General features: G+C 44.9%; 1 protein-coding gene across 1 annotated transcript in view; it reads left to right on the top strand.

The window, feature by feature from the left end:
- Positions 1-11,810, top strand: part of NCALD (neurocalcin delta) — a 56,570-nt gene extending 44,760 nt beyond the window's left edge. Inside the window, exons 3-4 of the mRNA XM_041412865.1 lie at positions 1,406-1,511; positions 1,710-11,810. Coding sequence (XP_041268799.1) covers positions 1,406-1,511; positions 1,710-1,807 — 204 coding nt within the window. The 3' untranslated portion in view covers positions 1,808-11,810. The remainder of the gene's footprint in view (positions 1-1,405; positions 1,512-1,709) is intronic.
- Positions 11,811-16,350: the final 4,540 nt, after the last annotated feature.

Raw genomic sequence — 16,350 nt, 5'->3', positions numbered from 1 at the left:
GTATCAGAGTATTGTGGTTGTGTGGACAGCATCCCTGCCTCTACTGAGGCTCTTGCCCAGTACTCTGGAACACTGATTCTCCTGGGAGATGTCAAGGGTGAGCTGCTGGCAGAAGAGAAGCCAGCAAGATGGCCAAGGAAGCGGCTGCTCCCTAGTCTGAGTGTAAAATGTCTGTGCTGCTTAGTGGCACCCTCCATCTGTGCTGTCACATTCCTGGAGCCAGTCCTTGGGGATCCTGATCCAGATGATCTGAGCTGCTAGGCAGAGTGACTTCTTGAAGGGAAAGAGGGGAGAGGGGCAACCCAATGAGAAATCTTGGCTTGCACGAAGGCCCCCCCTCCCAAAGCAGGAGGAAAGGAAGAACAAATATCTAAAGCAGTCAGGTGACAGCAGGTGACAGCCAATGAGTTGCAGTGGGCAGCAGAAGGGGCCAGTTGGACCAGGGCAATGCTGCCTTGGGCTGGGATGTGCTGCCCCTCCACATGGCTGGGAAGAACCCCCAAGGCCACCACTCTGCAGCCCTCTGAGTGCTGCTGCTCTCCCAGGTGTGGCACTGCAGAGACAGCTGACACAAAGCCCTGGTCTCTGCTGGTGCTGCATGCTTATGTTTGCCAGCAAGGTTTGGATTGGATAACCAGTGCAGAGAGAGATCCTCATCCTTAAAATTAACCTTCCCCCTCTTTCAGGAGCAGCTAGTACCAAAGGTGGCTAATGCATTTGTCTGTGCAGAGAATAGCTATGGGCGGTAGTGGTGTTCTGTAGGACCAGAACATCTGGTCTCTGTGGAGAAAATTGTGGAAAGGATTTTGAGCTGTGCACATACCAGCACAGGTGACCCCTATAAAAAGGTCACCTCCTTGATGGCCCAGTCTTTGCTATCTGTGAGATGCTGCAAATGCAAGGAGTGACTGCTGTCCCCACAGACAGGATGCTTAAGGGAGGGAGAGAAAGGAGATGGGGGAGAAGAAAAGGCAGGGTGAGGAGACAGGTGTGGTGAGGGTGAAGCCTGTGTGCCCAAAGCATGGAGATTCATCACAGTGTGGGCAAGACCTTGGTGGTCTGGCTGTTCCTCCAGGCTCTGGGAGCTGCCATTGCCCAGCGTGTGGTACAAATGATAAATTTGTCCAAAGGCTGTTTTGTTAAGGAAAAATGTAACCCTAGTCCAAACCTACATGGTGTTTGACCATGACTAAATAAAGAAACACAGTATTTCATAAACCAGTGTCCCACTGAAGAGTGAAGCTGCATGTACTGATGCTGCCCCACATCCTTCAGCATCCAAGGAGCAGGTGTTGCTGATGCTCTGAGGATATTTTCTGCCTCTTTCTGTCACAAGAGGATCATTGTATCCTTTCATCAAGATAACGTGCTTCTTACCAGCTTTTTGCTGCGGTCTGTCACACAGGCAATCTACAAGATGGTTTCTTCTGTAATGAAGATGCCAGAAGATGAGTCAACCCCAGAGAAGAGGACCGAGAAGATCTTCCGCCAGATGGACACCAACCGTGACGGTAGGCACCCTGCGGCTGGGCCGGCTGCGGTGTCCCGGCCAGCACGGTGTAGGCAGGCAGGCAGCTCTTCGCCTTGCAGGGCTGCTTTCACAGGGATCTTCCCAGCTTCCCCAGCTTCCTTCCATCATGCTTGCCCAGAGGCTTGACAGGTGTGCTGCAGCCCACCACGTTCTCTAAGCAAGCGTGTTTCTTTTCTAGGAAAGCTCTCTCTGGAAGAGTTCATCCGAGGCGCCAAGAGCGATCCATCCATAGTCCGTCTCCTGCAGTGTGATCCCAGCAGTGCCGGGCAGTTCTGAACCTGTACTTTGGATGAATTATGTATCTGCTTTTTTTTTTTTTTCCTTGCCAAACAACATTCATGGTAGTGTTGCCTCTGTATGGCCAATTATGCCTTCATTTGTGGCATCTTATAGCTTATTTTGTTGTGGATTAATTATAAGAATGCTGAATTGCTCTTAACAATTTGTCCAGAGCATGGGCAGTACTGTTCTAAACAGATATTGTGGTGTTATCATTGTTTTAAAAATTTAATTTTGTTTTTTTTGTTTGTTTGTATTGGTTTTGGAAAGTAATGTGTTGAGGAGGAGTAAACCAACAACAAACCCCTTGGCAGCAAGACACACTGACAGATTTTAGATTGCTGCTTTAGTTGTTAGGTATTCACCTGCAGGACCTGAAAGTGTAGTAAGGCTGAACCAAAGGGGTTGTGATGGGTGGGGTAGCATTCACCTGGAACCTCCTCTCCTGTCCAGGAGGCACCAGTTGAGAACAAAGGCAGGATGGGGAAGAAGTATGAAAGTGCAAAACGTGTGTGGGGTGTATCATCCACTCCTATGCCTTGTCGTTTCAATGCTGTGAACACTTTCCAGGTTGTGAAGAAGGGACAAAATGAAGGTTGACATTTTTTTACTAGGTTTACAGTGGTTGAAGTCATACGGCTTTATCTGAAAATTCAGCAATTTGCAATCCTGATCTCCAAATCCACAACTGACAATACCTCTTGCTGTTTGGGATCAGCAAAAGCAGACACAGATATTAAAAGCTGGGTCTTGGCAATGAATTTAAGGGAGATACGTGTTGAATGTGAAATTTTCAGGTTAGTAATAAAGCAGTTGCTACTAGGGAGAGTGGGCATTCACATGAGGAACTCACAGACACCTGCAAGCAGCTCCAGCTAAGGCACATCTGCTGTTCTCAATGCTCTTGCATAGCAGGAAGTTTTGGGGGTGTTTTTGTCTCTCTCCATGTAGCTAACAGAGTTTCTGGGCCTGCTCTTAGGGGAAGGCTGTCATCAAAACTTGTTTTAAACATAAAATTGTAGCATTTATATTTCATTTATTTTAGTAAAGTTCAAAAAATCTGTACTGAAATGAGGAAATGGTACGCTTTATGATATATTTATATATATAAAATTAAAACAAAAAAAGATCAGCTCTTGAAAGAAATGTTGAATGTTTATCTTTCCGCCTAGGTGCAGGAGTTCTGAAATTTGCTGCTGCAAAATTTTATCCTTTGGTCAAAGTTGCTGTATGCAAAGCTAGTAGACACATGTGGGATTTCTGAGGGAATTTACAAGCACTGTTGCAAAAGAAAAGCTGGAAAAGCTTCAGCAACAGGAGGCATTATGCTGACTAAATTGGCATTAATCAGTCATTAGCTGAAGTCTGCTTTGTGATCCTGCTGGAGAGCTACCCATGCAGGCAGCACACAGTGTTGGGAATTCATGAGCTCGTTAGAGTAACCTTTGTCTGACAGGCAAAGTTGGCATTTTGTCAAGTGACCTTGTAGATGCTAATCCCCAGTAGCCTTAATTTAAAATAAACCAAGTAAAAGAAGTCTGCTTTGCAGATGATGATTAGCTAAATACTAATTAGAAGTCACGAATAAGTAGTTGAGCATAAATAATGTTTTGTGGAACACTAGCTAGCATGTACAATAACTGACAGAAGCAATCCTATACCTAATTTTTCCATAGCATCTGCTTTGCCAGGTGTTAAGGGCAAAGCCTTTTAAGAGAAAATAAAAGTAAATTGAAAATAACGTTGTTAATCAGCTGTACTAAAATTTTTATGAGTGGCTAATGACACTCAATAAATGTCTTCAAGCACACATTTTTGTCTCAAACAATCACAAAAATCCAATTGATGATATATTTCCATTAAATTCATCAAAATACTGAGCCAAGATGAGTGTGGGAAAATAAGAAAGCAAAGGGGGCCCAGACACAGACACAAACAGATTTTAATACCCAGCACTTTCAGGTGTTAGAAGCAACACTGGCAAGTTTTGCACCAATTCTTCTGGCTGATGAAAACATTCCCTATCTCCTTCTCCCAAATCCTAATTAGACACCATGTGCACAAATCTAGCCCTTTGAAAGACAGTCTGTGCCTACCTTCTTCAAGGTAATTTTCTGCTTTACCTGGAGAGGCCCTCTCTTCATGTCCATCACCTCATGGATTTTGAAAGTCATGTACTTGAGGGTTGTTTTTCAGCAGAAGAAGCCTGGCCAGACTCTGGATTGCAGAAGGAAGGTCAGTGGGCATGCACAGATCAGCACACCCCTCTGCCAGATGGGAATGACCCGTGCTGCCACCCCAGCCTCTCTGGGTGCTCCATCACCACCCTTGTGTGGCAGGACAAGGTGACACCAGAGGATCCCTGCTGAATTTCCAACCTCCTGGCTCAGTCCAAAGCAGCCCAGACCTGTGGAAGTTGGCATTTACTGAAGGTGAACTCAGATACCTTCTACGGTTCCATCTTCTTCTTCATGCTGTGAAAGCAGTTGCATGTGACTGAAGCTTTTAAAATGTTGTCTTTTCTTTAAGTGACTGCATACCACCTCTTTTTCATTTTACAAGATACTTTTGGCTCAGAACCTAATCTCTCAGTTTGTTTTTGCTCAGTAGTTTTGGGGTGTTGGGGCCAGGCTCGCCTCCTGTGTTACTCCCGTACAACATGTGTTTGAAAGCACAACCTGTGGTGTGACCCCAGCAGAGATGTAATGCTTCCCACAGTTCACAAAATTTGGAATAAGAATTAGCTTACAGCTGCAGAGGACATAGCTGCAGATAAGGCTATTGTATAAACATTTACAGAGTGAGCTAGGGTTATTCTTTTACCTGACTGGCACTGATGATTGGTACTGTTTTAAATTATTAACTATCCCTTTCTTTCTCTGCCTCTGCATGTACTTAAAGAGTGATTCATAGCTGAAGTTGTGATAGGAACATTTGCAGACCTGAAACCATCAGGACAGCAGTGGTGTGCTGTGCCTCAGATTGAAATTTTCTGCTTTGCTATCATTTGCATTTGTAATCATAATTGCCTTCATAAAGCTTTTGAAGGCAAAGTGGTGTATCCTGTATAAAATAGCACAGTAAGTCAGACTTTTGAGTGATTCATTAGCAATATCTCCACACAGGAAGGATGGCAGACAGCACGTACTATTTTGTAGAACTTCTCAGTTTTGTAGATGCATTCTCTACTTCTACTTGCATGTGCAAGAGGCAGCCTTCACTATGTGTTGTCCAAAGGAATTAATGAGTGTATGTCACATGTAGACTGAACTCATGGAAAATGCCAGTCCCATTTATCTGACATTCCCAGTCAGCTTGTCAGACTCCAGGCCAGAACATGTGAAGTGAGGACTATGACTTGTGAGTTTTGCAATCCTCTCTTTGTTTTAGGGTGCTTAGGGAAAGGAAAAGGGAACACAACCCTTTTAAAACCAACACAGGTGTTTGTGTGAGCACTTCAATTTTGAGAGGGACTGAAGAAATATTTATGTTTCAACATTATTTGAAGCCCTGTCAGTTCGTATTTCAATGATGTTCCTGAGGTACCCAGAGCTATGCTGTTCCCTTGCAGTTCTTACGAGCTTGTAGGATTTTTTTCTTTCTGGAGCATTCTTTATTGCTCTGTGTTATAAGGCATGACCTCCACATTTTCTACTGCTTAAAACAGTAAGTCAGAAGTGTGTAAATTTTGTAGCTGAATGAGGTCTGTGTGCACAAATATTGCACGCCAGCACAAGAAGTAGTCACACATGGCCAAGTCCCTGTGGTTTGAGCACTGCCAAACTGGGATGAGCCCCAGGACTTCTCTCTTCACTGATGGCAGAAGTGCAGTAATGCGGCTCAGCTTGATTTTCTTTCACTGCAGATCAGGTTAAGTCGCATTACCTTGCATTTGCTGTGGGCAGAACCTTATCTCAGCTGACTCATGGAAACTTGGTGAACTGTGGTAACTTGGTGCTGAGCCCTAATCTGCAGACTAAGCTAAGATGAGAAGATGGCCTTGGCCATACGTCTCAGTACATGTGAACCTGAGAACACGGCGACAACTGGCAGGTCCCAGGGACATGTGGCAGTGAGAAGGGAATCTTCTGCCCCAGAACAAATGCCCTGAGCTGGGCTGCCTCCTCCTTTTAAAACTCTCCTCTTTTTCAGCACCACTGGTGTGAGATGCAACATGATAGCAATATAGCAGGTCAGGATCGAGGAGGCATCCTTCAAGCCTTTGCAGCTTAGCCTGCAAGTGCCAAGTGAAACAACCAGACCAGTCTGATTGTTGGCTGGACAAGTCTTCCTGAACACCCAGTACACCAGCAGCTCCTTTCATCTTTCCCCTGGTGTTCCCTCAGTTTCCAGGCACAGCAGTCCTTGGGCTCAGCAGTTAGATGTCAGGTACCTGGTGTAAGACTGGTGGAGAAGGATATTTCACCTGCCCTCTGCAGAAGTATTTGGATGCATTCTTTGCTCTGTGTCTTACTAAGCGGGATCTCATGCAGGAGTTGGAAAGTGGGAAAAGTTGGTTCTCTTGGTATCACAGGCAGAACTTGCGCTTAGACATGCAGAGAAACTTGTCAAGTGCCAGAGAGCTGAGCAGTGCTCAGAGCTGCGTGCAGAGTTCTCCACTGACTGTGCAGCAGGCGGATCAGATAAACGGCAGTGATACGGCAGGCACATGGGGCAATGTGTTTCGAGGTAGGGCTTGACTAGAAATGGCACCTTCCACGTGAGCAGCTCTGTCTGCAGCATATTCTGTCAGAGGTACTGACAAAATACACTCTAAAATTAAGCAGCAGAGCTGTTGACCATACCCTGGCAGGTATTGAACAAACAGCTCCCAGGATGAGCATAAGGCTTTCCTAAGTGCAGCTGAGGACAAAACATTGGCTATGGGAGTTCATTCCTGGTCGTGATAGAAAAGAAGAAGGGAAAGCTCCATTGACTCTCAAAGCCCAGGTGTCATTTTGCAGGCTAGGAACCATGGAATGAACATCTGTGTTTTAAGCACATAGAAAAGACAGCAGGGATTGTAAACTGGCATGGAAATCAGTGACATTAGAAAATAGGACCACTGCTGAGGGACTGCAGAAGCCATTAGGTGCCTCTGGCCTTCAGAGCAGCAGAACCATCAGTTGGATGTGCAGCCGATCTCCTTGCCCCTTGCAGAAACTATGCCTGCATACTATGGGTATCTAAACTGCATCCCTTATTCTATCCTGGCTTTTGCTGCTGTTGTTTCCAAATTACCCATACTGAGAAGTTATTTCCAGGTGAGGATTTTCACAGGATAAGATATAAAGCTTTCCAAATGTACTGTCCATATCTTAACAAGCTGGAAAAGCCAGATGCAAGGGGCTTCTCATTGTTTCTCACAGGTTGTGTTATTTCAATGTGTAGCTGGGATTAAGCTATCATCTGTAAAATGCTGACTAATGCTGTCTATTAAGTAAAGCAAAAAAAAAAGAGCCTGAGTTGTAGTGAACAATGTGACAAGACTAGAAAAATTAAAAACTGTAAGGACATCCCTGCCTGTAGCCCAGGGTCTGAATGTGCACAGTGAAACCCTCTTAGAACAGCTCCTCTGCTCCAGCCCAGTCAATTGGTACCTCCTGGGCTGCTTCAGCTCCGTGTGGTGAGGCTGGGGACTCTGGGTCCTGCCACATGGTCATCTGGGATTATTAGGCAGGCTGGGGGCTTCCTAGATCTCGAGGCACACAACAGCCACCCACCCTCTGCATAGTATTCCCTTACTGTGCACCTGAGATGTTTTAGATCTTCCCCTCTTGCCCTTATACCAAAGACATTCTCACCTTCCCAGGGCATGTGCTCAGGGTGTCCAGCTCTCCAAGTCTTTGCAGCCACCTCCCAGTTGCCATTCCCAGCCTCTGCGTGAACAAGTAACAAACACCAGCCCTTGATATGGGGAGGAGCCAAGCTTGATGCACTTAAATGGAACAGCTTCATGTGGTTTCCCATCTTTGGCCCACCTGTGTGTACCAAACTATTTATCTCCTGTTATTAAGTAATGGCAGTATTAAACATTTTAAGGGCACACTGAACCTCTGAAACAACTTGGTTTTCATTATTGTGTATGTGTTTGTCGAGGCACTGCAGACTGAATGTGCCTGGTGCTCGCTCTCCGTGCCCTGTTTACTCCAGGGTAAAGAGCTGGTTCCTTCCAGGCTGCTCCCAGCAGCACCTTCCCAAACATCCCCGTGCAGTGTGTGGGTGCCCCAGGCCTGCAGGAGCACCCAGGTGCTGTGGACCAGGAGATAATTTTGGTATAGTTACATCAGGTAGAAACTCTTCCTGCTATCTGTCAAAAACAAGTGTTGGGGGTGTGACCTCTGGTTTTCTCCTCCCTGGGGACAGGGGTTTCAGAGGCGTTCAGGGCTGGCCTCACATTTCCCCACCAAATGGGACAGCAGGATGATGGTGATTAGTAAACCCACCTGAGAAAATCCTCTTAGATTCTAAACTTCATTTGTGCTGCTCATTGGCTGCACTCAGAGGGAAGATTAATGGGTCCAATGTGGTACTTTGGGGGAGAACTTGCAGCTCCTTGCCACCACCACCTTTTTATCTCCTGTCTTTGTTCCCATTTCCAGGGCAACCAAATAGTTTTTTATTAGTATCTAGAAGAAAAAGAAAAATCAAATCCAGGGTTTCAATCCAATAAGGATCTAAGGAAGGTTACTGAAGATATCATGCTCAATGTTAGCTGTAAAAATGTTCCACAAAGTATGTTTCATTGGTATTTTCTTTTTAATTTTCTTATTCATGTTTCAGGCATGTTTGTGATTTATTTCATTATTTTGTGTCCTCTTAGATGTAGCCCTGCTGGTCCTTCAGCTCTTATCCAGAATTGACTGATCAATTACTAGTGAGGTGGGCACGTGGTGCCTGGTAAAAATGAAGAGCTTAATTACCTTAGGGATTTTTTCTGTCTGCATGCTTGCTTCAAGGAGACAAATTGAGCTGCATTTCAGTATGTTTATCTCTTCCACTAGCTCACTTCAATTCCAAGCAGTCTTGTAGTTAATATTTGTATATTCAGCAGTTTTTTGCTCTTGAACCTGAAGTGGCCAATATTGTCTTCCTCTGACAGGAGTACTTAATACCTTCTGATTTTTAAATATTGCTGAGTGATGTGATGGATGCAAAAGTAGTTACACATTTGTGTGCTGGTTTTGGCTGTGATAGAGTTAATTTTCCTCACAGTAGCTAGAATGAGGGTCAGTTTTGGATTTGTGCTGGAAATAGTGTTGATAACAGAGGGATGTTTTCATTACTGCTGAGCAGTGCTCACATGGTGTCAAGGACTTTCCTGCTTCCCACCCCATCAGCAAGGGAGCTTGGGCTGCACAAGGGAGATGGGAAGGGACACAGCCAGGACAGCTGACCCCAACTGACCCCGGGGATACCCCACACCATGGTGTCATGCTCAGCGTACCAAGAGGTAGGGGAAAGAAGGAGGAAGAGGGTGACAAGTTCAGAGTGATGTCATTCGTCTTCCCAAGTCACCACTACCTGTGCTGGAGCCCTGTTTTTCTGGGGATGGCTGAACACCTGCCTGCCCTGGGAAATTGGTGAATAAATGCCTTGCTTTGCTTGTGCATGGAGCTTTTGTGTTCCTTATTAAACTGTCTTTATCTCAACCCATGGGTTTTCCCAGTTTTGCCCTTCCAATTCTCTTCTCCATCCTACTAGAAGGGAGCAAATGAGTGGCTTTGTGGGACTTAGTTGCTGTTTGGGATTACATCACAACAATTTGTTTAAATGTGGGCAGATATTTTTGATGCTGTAGAAACTAATAAATTGAGATAAAACATGGCCAAGAGCTGAATGGATCAAAGTGTCCAGTTCCTATTAAGTCCATGACCATTTCACAGGGAGAGCTTTCTCTGTTCCCTCAGGCTGTTGCCTCATTGCAGCACAGAGTAGACGTAACAAATCGAACTTATAATGATCTACTGTGAGCAGACTCACTGCAGCAGCATGGAGTTCAGTATGTCCTGTGTCTTGGCAAAATTAGATACCTCTCTAGATGAATGCTTTGTAAGCAAACCTATGTATCCTAAGGAAGACTTACTATTCAGAAAGGAGAGGGACAACTATGAATTAAATTAATTTGGTCCGCATATTTTTCTTACAGCTGTCTAGAATTGCAAGTGTCCTCTGTGTTGTTGCCTGTAGCTGTTGTGATGTGTTACTTTCCCCCCCTGGTTCTGTTGTGAACTCATCTGGTGGTATCCTGATTCTCCAGCTGGTTCTCTGCCAGGCAAAGCCCATGAGAAGGACATGAGAGGCGAGTGGCTTTCAGGCACACCAGGGACAGCTTTTGGGGATATGGCCCTGTGCTGTTCCATGCTTTGGGAGTCTGTACCTACAGAGCAATATGTTAAACCTACCTGATAAAATGAAAGTAGATGATCAGGCCACCAAAGAAGATGGAGAATTTGTGAAGGGTTGTGTATGTTTTGTGCCCCCCAGCACGTGCACGGCTCCCCCAGCTAATAACTTCCAGTTAGGACCTTTCCTGAGCTCTTAGTGTTAGAATAAAGATTTCTTCTGCTGATAATGTATTTGTATTATGCAATGTACTCCGAAAACAGAAGATTATCTCTCTATGACTGTCCTCTCCTCTCGAGAAGCTCTTCTCCTCTGTACATATGATATGCAGAATGTATGGGAGTCTTACCAGCGTTGGTTTGCATTTTTAAGACTGTACTAATTAATGTGTGATACTATTGTGTTTTTGTAGTGGCATCTTTGATGTAAGATGTAAAAACTATTTAAATTTTTTTTTTTTTGTTCAGCTTTTAGAGATAGCACCAAGGACTGCATGTTCACTAGAATCAGCCCTTTCCCGGGGCTGGCATAGCTGCACGCAGGCACCGGTGTTTCACCCGGCATGTAGCACCTGCGTTCCTCTTTTAATAGGGGTCAGTTTTGAGTGGAAACGAATTCTTCCTGAAAAGTCTAGTTTTGTCTTTCCCTCTCTCAGATTCAAGCTTCCCCCTCCCACGCTGTGTGCCAGCCCTGGCCCCAGGAGGAGACCTGGGAGGAATGTCTCCTGAGCCAGGGCACCCCGCTGGCATCGGGCTCCCTCACCCCGTAGCTCACTCAATGCATGCTCCTTGGAACTTGGTTTTCCCTGGAACTGCTGGCTGTGCCAGCACAACAACGGTGGGTTCACATTGCAAGACAATTTGTGCAAGTGACTTTAAAATGAATTAACTAAAATTGAGGGGAATTAAGGAAAAGAGCCTGAGCAGCAATTTTAGGGTCAGAATCTTATTGGGGTGCTTAATATAGCAAGAACTTGGGGCCAGTCCCTAAAAGGACCATTTGAATGGCTTAGGTCTACATTTCTTGTCAGGTTTGGAGAGTGAGGTGGGACTCAGATCCAGCCTTTCAGGCAGAGTTGACTTACTAGATAGACTGAGTCTGAGATGCTTCTCCAGATTTTGTCGTGGGCCAAAAGACAAGACATGCTGCAGCTTAGGAGTTATTTTTCTTTCAGGTTCTCTTTTTTTTTTTCCTTTTTAATGGAGAAAGCAGTTCAAACTGCACCTGGTAAAACGACTGACTTCAAAAGCATGTTTTTCCTTGTTATATAGACACTCACAAAACAGCATTGTGTGGCTAAAAAGGCACATTTGTGACAGTTTCTTTCTGAGTGCCAAAATATATAAGCAGTATTGTTTGAAGGGAAATAAAAATTTTTTTTACTGTATTGTTATTACTGTTGAACAAATATATTGTTTTTAAATGTTAGATTTTGAAGACTTTTGTATTGTAAATTGTTTTGTGACACGGTGCTTTTTCATACTGGAATTACTGATTGCACCTAAATATTAATTATTGCTTTCTTATATAAATATGTGACCTTGAACAATCTTGATGAAAACCAATGTGTGGTGGATACCAACAGTTCAAAAAAATTCACCTATTGAAATCCCCTAAATGTTCTTTCCTACTAATAAACATTCTGCTGCAGCTAGTGATGGTGTGCCATGTGCTTTACTCCCTTCACGGTGGAGCCTTAAAGCCTCACGTAGCTCCTTGGTCTGGGGAGAAAACCCCAGAGAAGCCTTTGCCTGCTGCCTCCACAGCTCCTGTCCTGCTGACTGCTGTGGGCACAGTCAGAGCTGTGAAAGCCAGTCTGGAGGGCTCAGCCAGGGCTAAAGCCGTGCACGGGCGCTGGGCTGGCACGCTGCAGCCGGCTGGGCGCTCCACTGCTGCCACAGTTTGTGCTCCAGCAGCTAAAGCAGCTGGGCAAGGAGCAGGATATCATGGAGTGCGTTATAAAAGCAAAGGAGGGACAGCACAAGGCTGAGAGCCCTGGTCCTCTGAAGCTGGAAAGAGCAGCTTAGCTGACTGACAGCAACTTTCCCTGTGGTAGATAAATCCCTCTCCAGGTTTAGGGGAGTTTTTTACCCCCTAATGACTATCACACCATCAAGGGAGCAGGATGTGGCAAGGGAGCATGGGCAGGGTGGTAGCTGTGGTTAGTCGCTCTGAGACGAGGCTGATGAGGCAGCAGCAGAGCTTGTCACAGCAGGGACTCCTGCCAGCATCAGACAGGCTCTGGAGGGGGCTGGCTGACGCTTCTGTGCATACTCCTTAAACTCCCCAAATTTTTACCTAGGTTAAATTTGGAGCTGGGATCAGCTAAGTGCAAAAAGTAGTTTAAAGCCTCCTGGAAGGTAACAGAAACCAGTGCCTATTTCCTTTTGAGATTAAACAAAAATGCCTATTTGTGGAGCTACACATTAATATGAGCTTGAGACAGGCTGGAGCCTGAATGAAGCACCAGTTGCAGTATTCAGGTATCTCCTGGGCTCAGTGCAAACAGGCCTCATTACACAAGCTTCCAGTGTGCCAGATTCCCTGTGATGTACATTCCCCTCACCCTCCCCTTAGGGCCACCATACGATTTAGCAGAAAAAGACTGGGTGTAAGGAGGTGTTTATTTGTACAGGGTGCTAAAATACTCCACTTACCACCCTTGCTGTCCCTCCTGTCGCTGGGCAAAGGGGTCTGCCCCAGGCACTGGAGCACACTGCACTCCCACAATCCCGGAGTGGACCTCCCACCACCTCAGGGAGGGGGGAGCCTGTGATCCTGCAGCTCATGGCTCCATCTGGGAAGTAGCATGCTCCAGAATCTATCAGTGTTTTCTGCAGCACAAATTGAGCCAAGAGACTGAGAAGGTGCTGAAAACGAAGATTTGCTGCTCCAGCAAGTCCCCTAAAGTTTCAGTCAGGAGCTAGAGGTGGAATGTTTTGCTTCCTGCTCCTAAAAAGGGGTGAGTTCTTCTCAATGACCTTTAATCAAGGTGACCCAAGTCACCGTGCTAGAGCTGGCTCAGCCATGCCAGACACAGTCCAAGCCCTGAGCACGCAGTGGGTGCAGTGGTTCCCATCACTTCTCCTCACCCCTCCATGGCCTCGCAGATGGAGCACTGCCAACCACGCAGCTTTAAAGCATTTGCATCATAAGAGCCACTCAGTAAAACCACTTCCTGCAAAACATAATTAAACATCTATCACAGGCAGTGCCCAGGAAATGTGATTACCTTAAAGGGCTCCATGGGAGCTGATCCTGGCTCATCCCGAGCACTGAACTCCTCCACCCCACTGTAAGACAGGGCTGTCCTGCTACTGCTTGGGAAATCAACCTTTGCTGAGTGAGGCAAATACACTCCCAAGCAATTTCCCACCGACTAAGATATTCTCACCTCCTGAATCTTGTTTGAAAAGCCAAACTGAACTGGTGGAGAATAAAATGTTTGATGGAAATGTTTTACTGCAAGATATGTGGCCAGGTGTGCTTCCGTGCTTTTGGAGTAGATGTGGGTAAGGATCTCAACTCAGGTGCCCAGGAGTCACAAAGATGTAGTGTCAGTGCTTCCAGCCAGGTTCACAGGACACTCCAACAAGTCACAGAGTCACAGAACAGTTGGGGTTGGAAGGGATTTCTGTAGTTCATCTGGTCCAATCCCCTGCTCAAGTAGGGCAAATGCGAGTTGTTTGTCCAGGACCACTAAATATCTACAGGGATAGAGACTCCACAACCTCTCTGGGCAGCCTACTCCAGTGCTTAGTCACACAGTAAAAAGCATTCCCTGATTTCAGAGGGAGCCCCCTGTGTTTTAGTGTGTGTCCACTTGCCTCTGCTCCTGTCACTGGGCACCATTTAGAAGAGCCTGACTCCATCCTCTCTGCACCCCCTTCACATACTGGTACATACTGATACTCTCTCTTCTGGAGAGGTGTAGTAATACACACCACAGCAACAGAAATATTATCTCATACATAGGAATATTTATTTTTTTCCTTCTTAAAAATGTACAAAAAATAAAATAACTGTATTTACAGCTTATCAAACCCCTCTCCCAGTTGCAACACTATTAAGTTACGTGAGCTATATTCTTAATATAAAAGCACACTATTTATACATTAAGTTTTCTTGTTTGCCAGAAAGACGGCTTGTCACAATCTTTGGCACAAACATTCTTGTTTGTATCTTGTCTCAATTAATAGGAAATGGAAGAGCATATAAACATTTAATAAGCTTTACATTTTATAAGTCATAAGATACTCCTTTCCAGTTCCACTTCGATCAATATACAGCATCTCTGACAGCTAGAGAGTTTAGATTTTACTAATTGTTTGAATTAATTTACATTTAAACAATTCATAGAACAAAAGAAAAAATATATAAGAAAGACATTTGATCTCTGAATTCCATTGACCAAAAACTTTGTGAGAGAGGACACACATGAAAAAAACCATTCTTTTCTTTGTAGTTTACACTCAGTGTCAGAAATCCTCCAAAATGCCTTGCTGGAGTGATCATCGTACATCCACAAAGCTTCACTCAAGGGATGCACTTTATTTTGGGAATATCAGCACCTGACTGTAAGAAAGAACTATAATTTGAGAATTTGAATGGGATTTCATGATAAAACATCAAATGGACGGACAAAGTGCCAAATCTGCAGCAGGAACCAAAATTAGAAAACTGTTCTCCTTTTGTACTTCTCTGTCTAGAGTCTTTCAAAATTAACATCTACAGACACTGCATTGCTACAACTCTTCACAGGGAAAATGCACTGAGCAGCAAGCCACTCTTCAGGCTGCACTAGTTAAGATTCAAGATTGCTGTCTTGAAGAAGAGAGGAAAGGAGAATTTTGTTCCTTTAAATAAACAACCACAGCAGTGCCACAAAGAGACAAAAGGAGGCAAGACAGGTATTCCTGTCCCCTGCTGAACAGTAGCCAAACCTTACTTCCATTTAACTCATAATATTTGGAAGATCCAGCATTAATCAATATTTTTGATCAAACAAAAGCAACATGCATATTTTAAACAATATACATGTAAGCACTGTGTACGCCTCAGGATGTCTGAGTCAAGCAGGGCACAAGGCAGCCACTGCTTCAGAAGTTTGCATTACTCATACCACTCTTGCCCCTTTCCCACCACTCTGATGGGCTGATTTGGACCAACGAGGTGAACCCTGAGAGCTTGCAGCTTGCCACAACCAGCATCCAAGGTTCAGGGCTCCTCCAGCAGCTGATGCTGTAACTACAACTGAAGGGGTGCAGCATGGATATTCAGTCTTAGTGCTTGTGATGCACCTGCATCTGGAGCAGAGAAACAAAGTCCTCAGACCCTGGCAGGTAAAGTAAAGGCTGATCATCCTTACCTAGCTCTAGCTGTTGTTTTAAAATAATCTTACCACCAATCTAGGTACCTTCCTGATAACTTCATTGAGACTGTAAGAAGGAACTAAAGGTAGGAGCATTAGCTTTCTACTATTAGGAATTTGCACACCTTAAGATATATTTAAAATAGCTTTCAGTTAATCTTGGAAGCAACTTTCCTTTTCTGGACAATGGCTGACTGAAAGCTCCTAAATTGACAATGGAAAGCTCCTTAAACCCCAGTATTCCTGGAGCATTGCACTTCTCTGATCCTACACTGCTCCTCATCACAGGATGCTGCAGCACCCAACAGATCTCAACTCATCTCGACACAAATGTAAGACAAAACCATCCCAATAACCTGAGTGCTGGTGCTGCCAGGACTGCCTGTCCTTCTCTGTGATCCCTAAATTCTCACTGGCCTTTCTTAATGCAGCACATTCCAACCCAGGCCAGCCCCAAGTATTCCCTTGGACATCAGGTTTGTTGGGGGCAGAACTAGGGCTCAACTTCTGCATACATTTACTCCTTTGCTTTACCTGCAGCTTCTGCCCAAACATCTTGACCAGCTGAGATCCCAGATTATATTCTGAGGATTTCAAACACCAACAAAGAAATACAAGAACTAATGACATTGCTCACCAGTCCTGTGTGCTGGCCCCAGTTCCTAAAGCCTCCTGTACCAACTGTCCTCTTTTTTTCTTTAAGAAAAAAATATCTGGGATAAGTCAGCATAGACTTTTTATCTCAGTCTGAGCCAAATAGAAACAAACTGAACCATCATAAATCTCTTGTATTCCCAGATTGTTTGCTCTTGAGCAGCATAGC

Source organism: Onychostruthus taczanowskii, unplaced genomic scaffold (genome assembly GCF_017590055.1).
Source record: "Onychostruthus taczanowskii isolate IOZ18803 unplaced genomic scaffold, ASM1759005v1 scaffold4, whole genome shotgun sequence".
Taxonomy (NCBI): Eukaryota; Metazoa; Chordata; class Aves; order Passeriformes; family Passeridae; genus Onychostruthus; species Onychostruthus taczanowskii.
The sequence above is the reverse complement of the archived record's forward strand: the minus strand, read 5'-3'. Positions and strand labels throughout refer to the sequence as shown.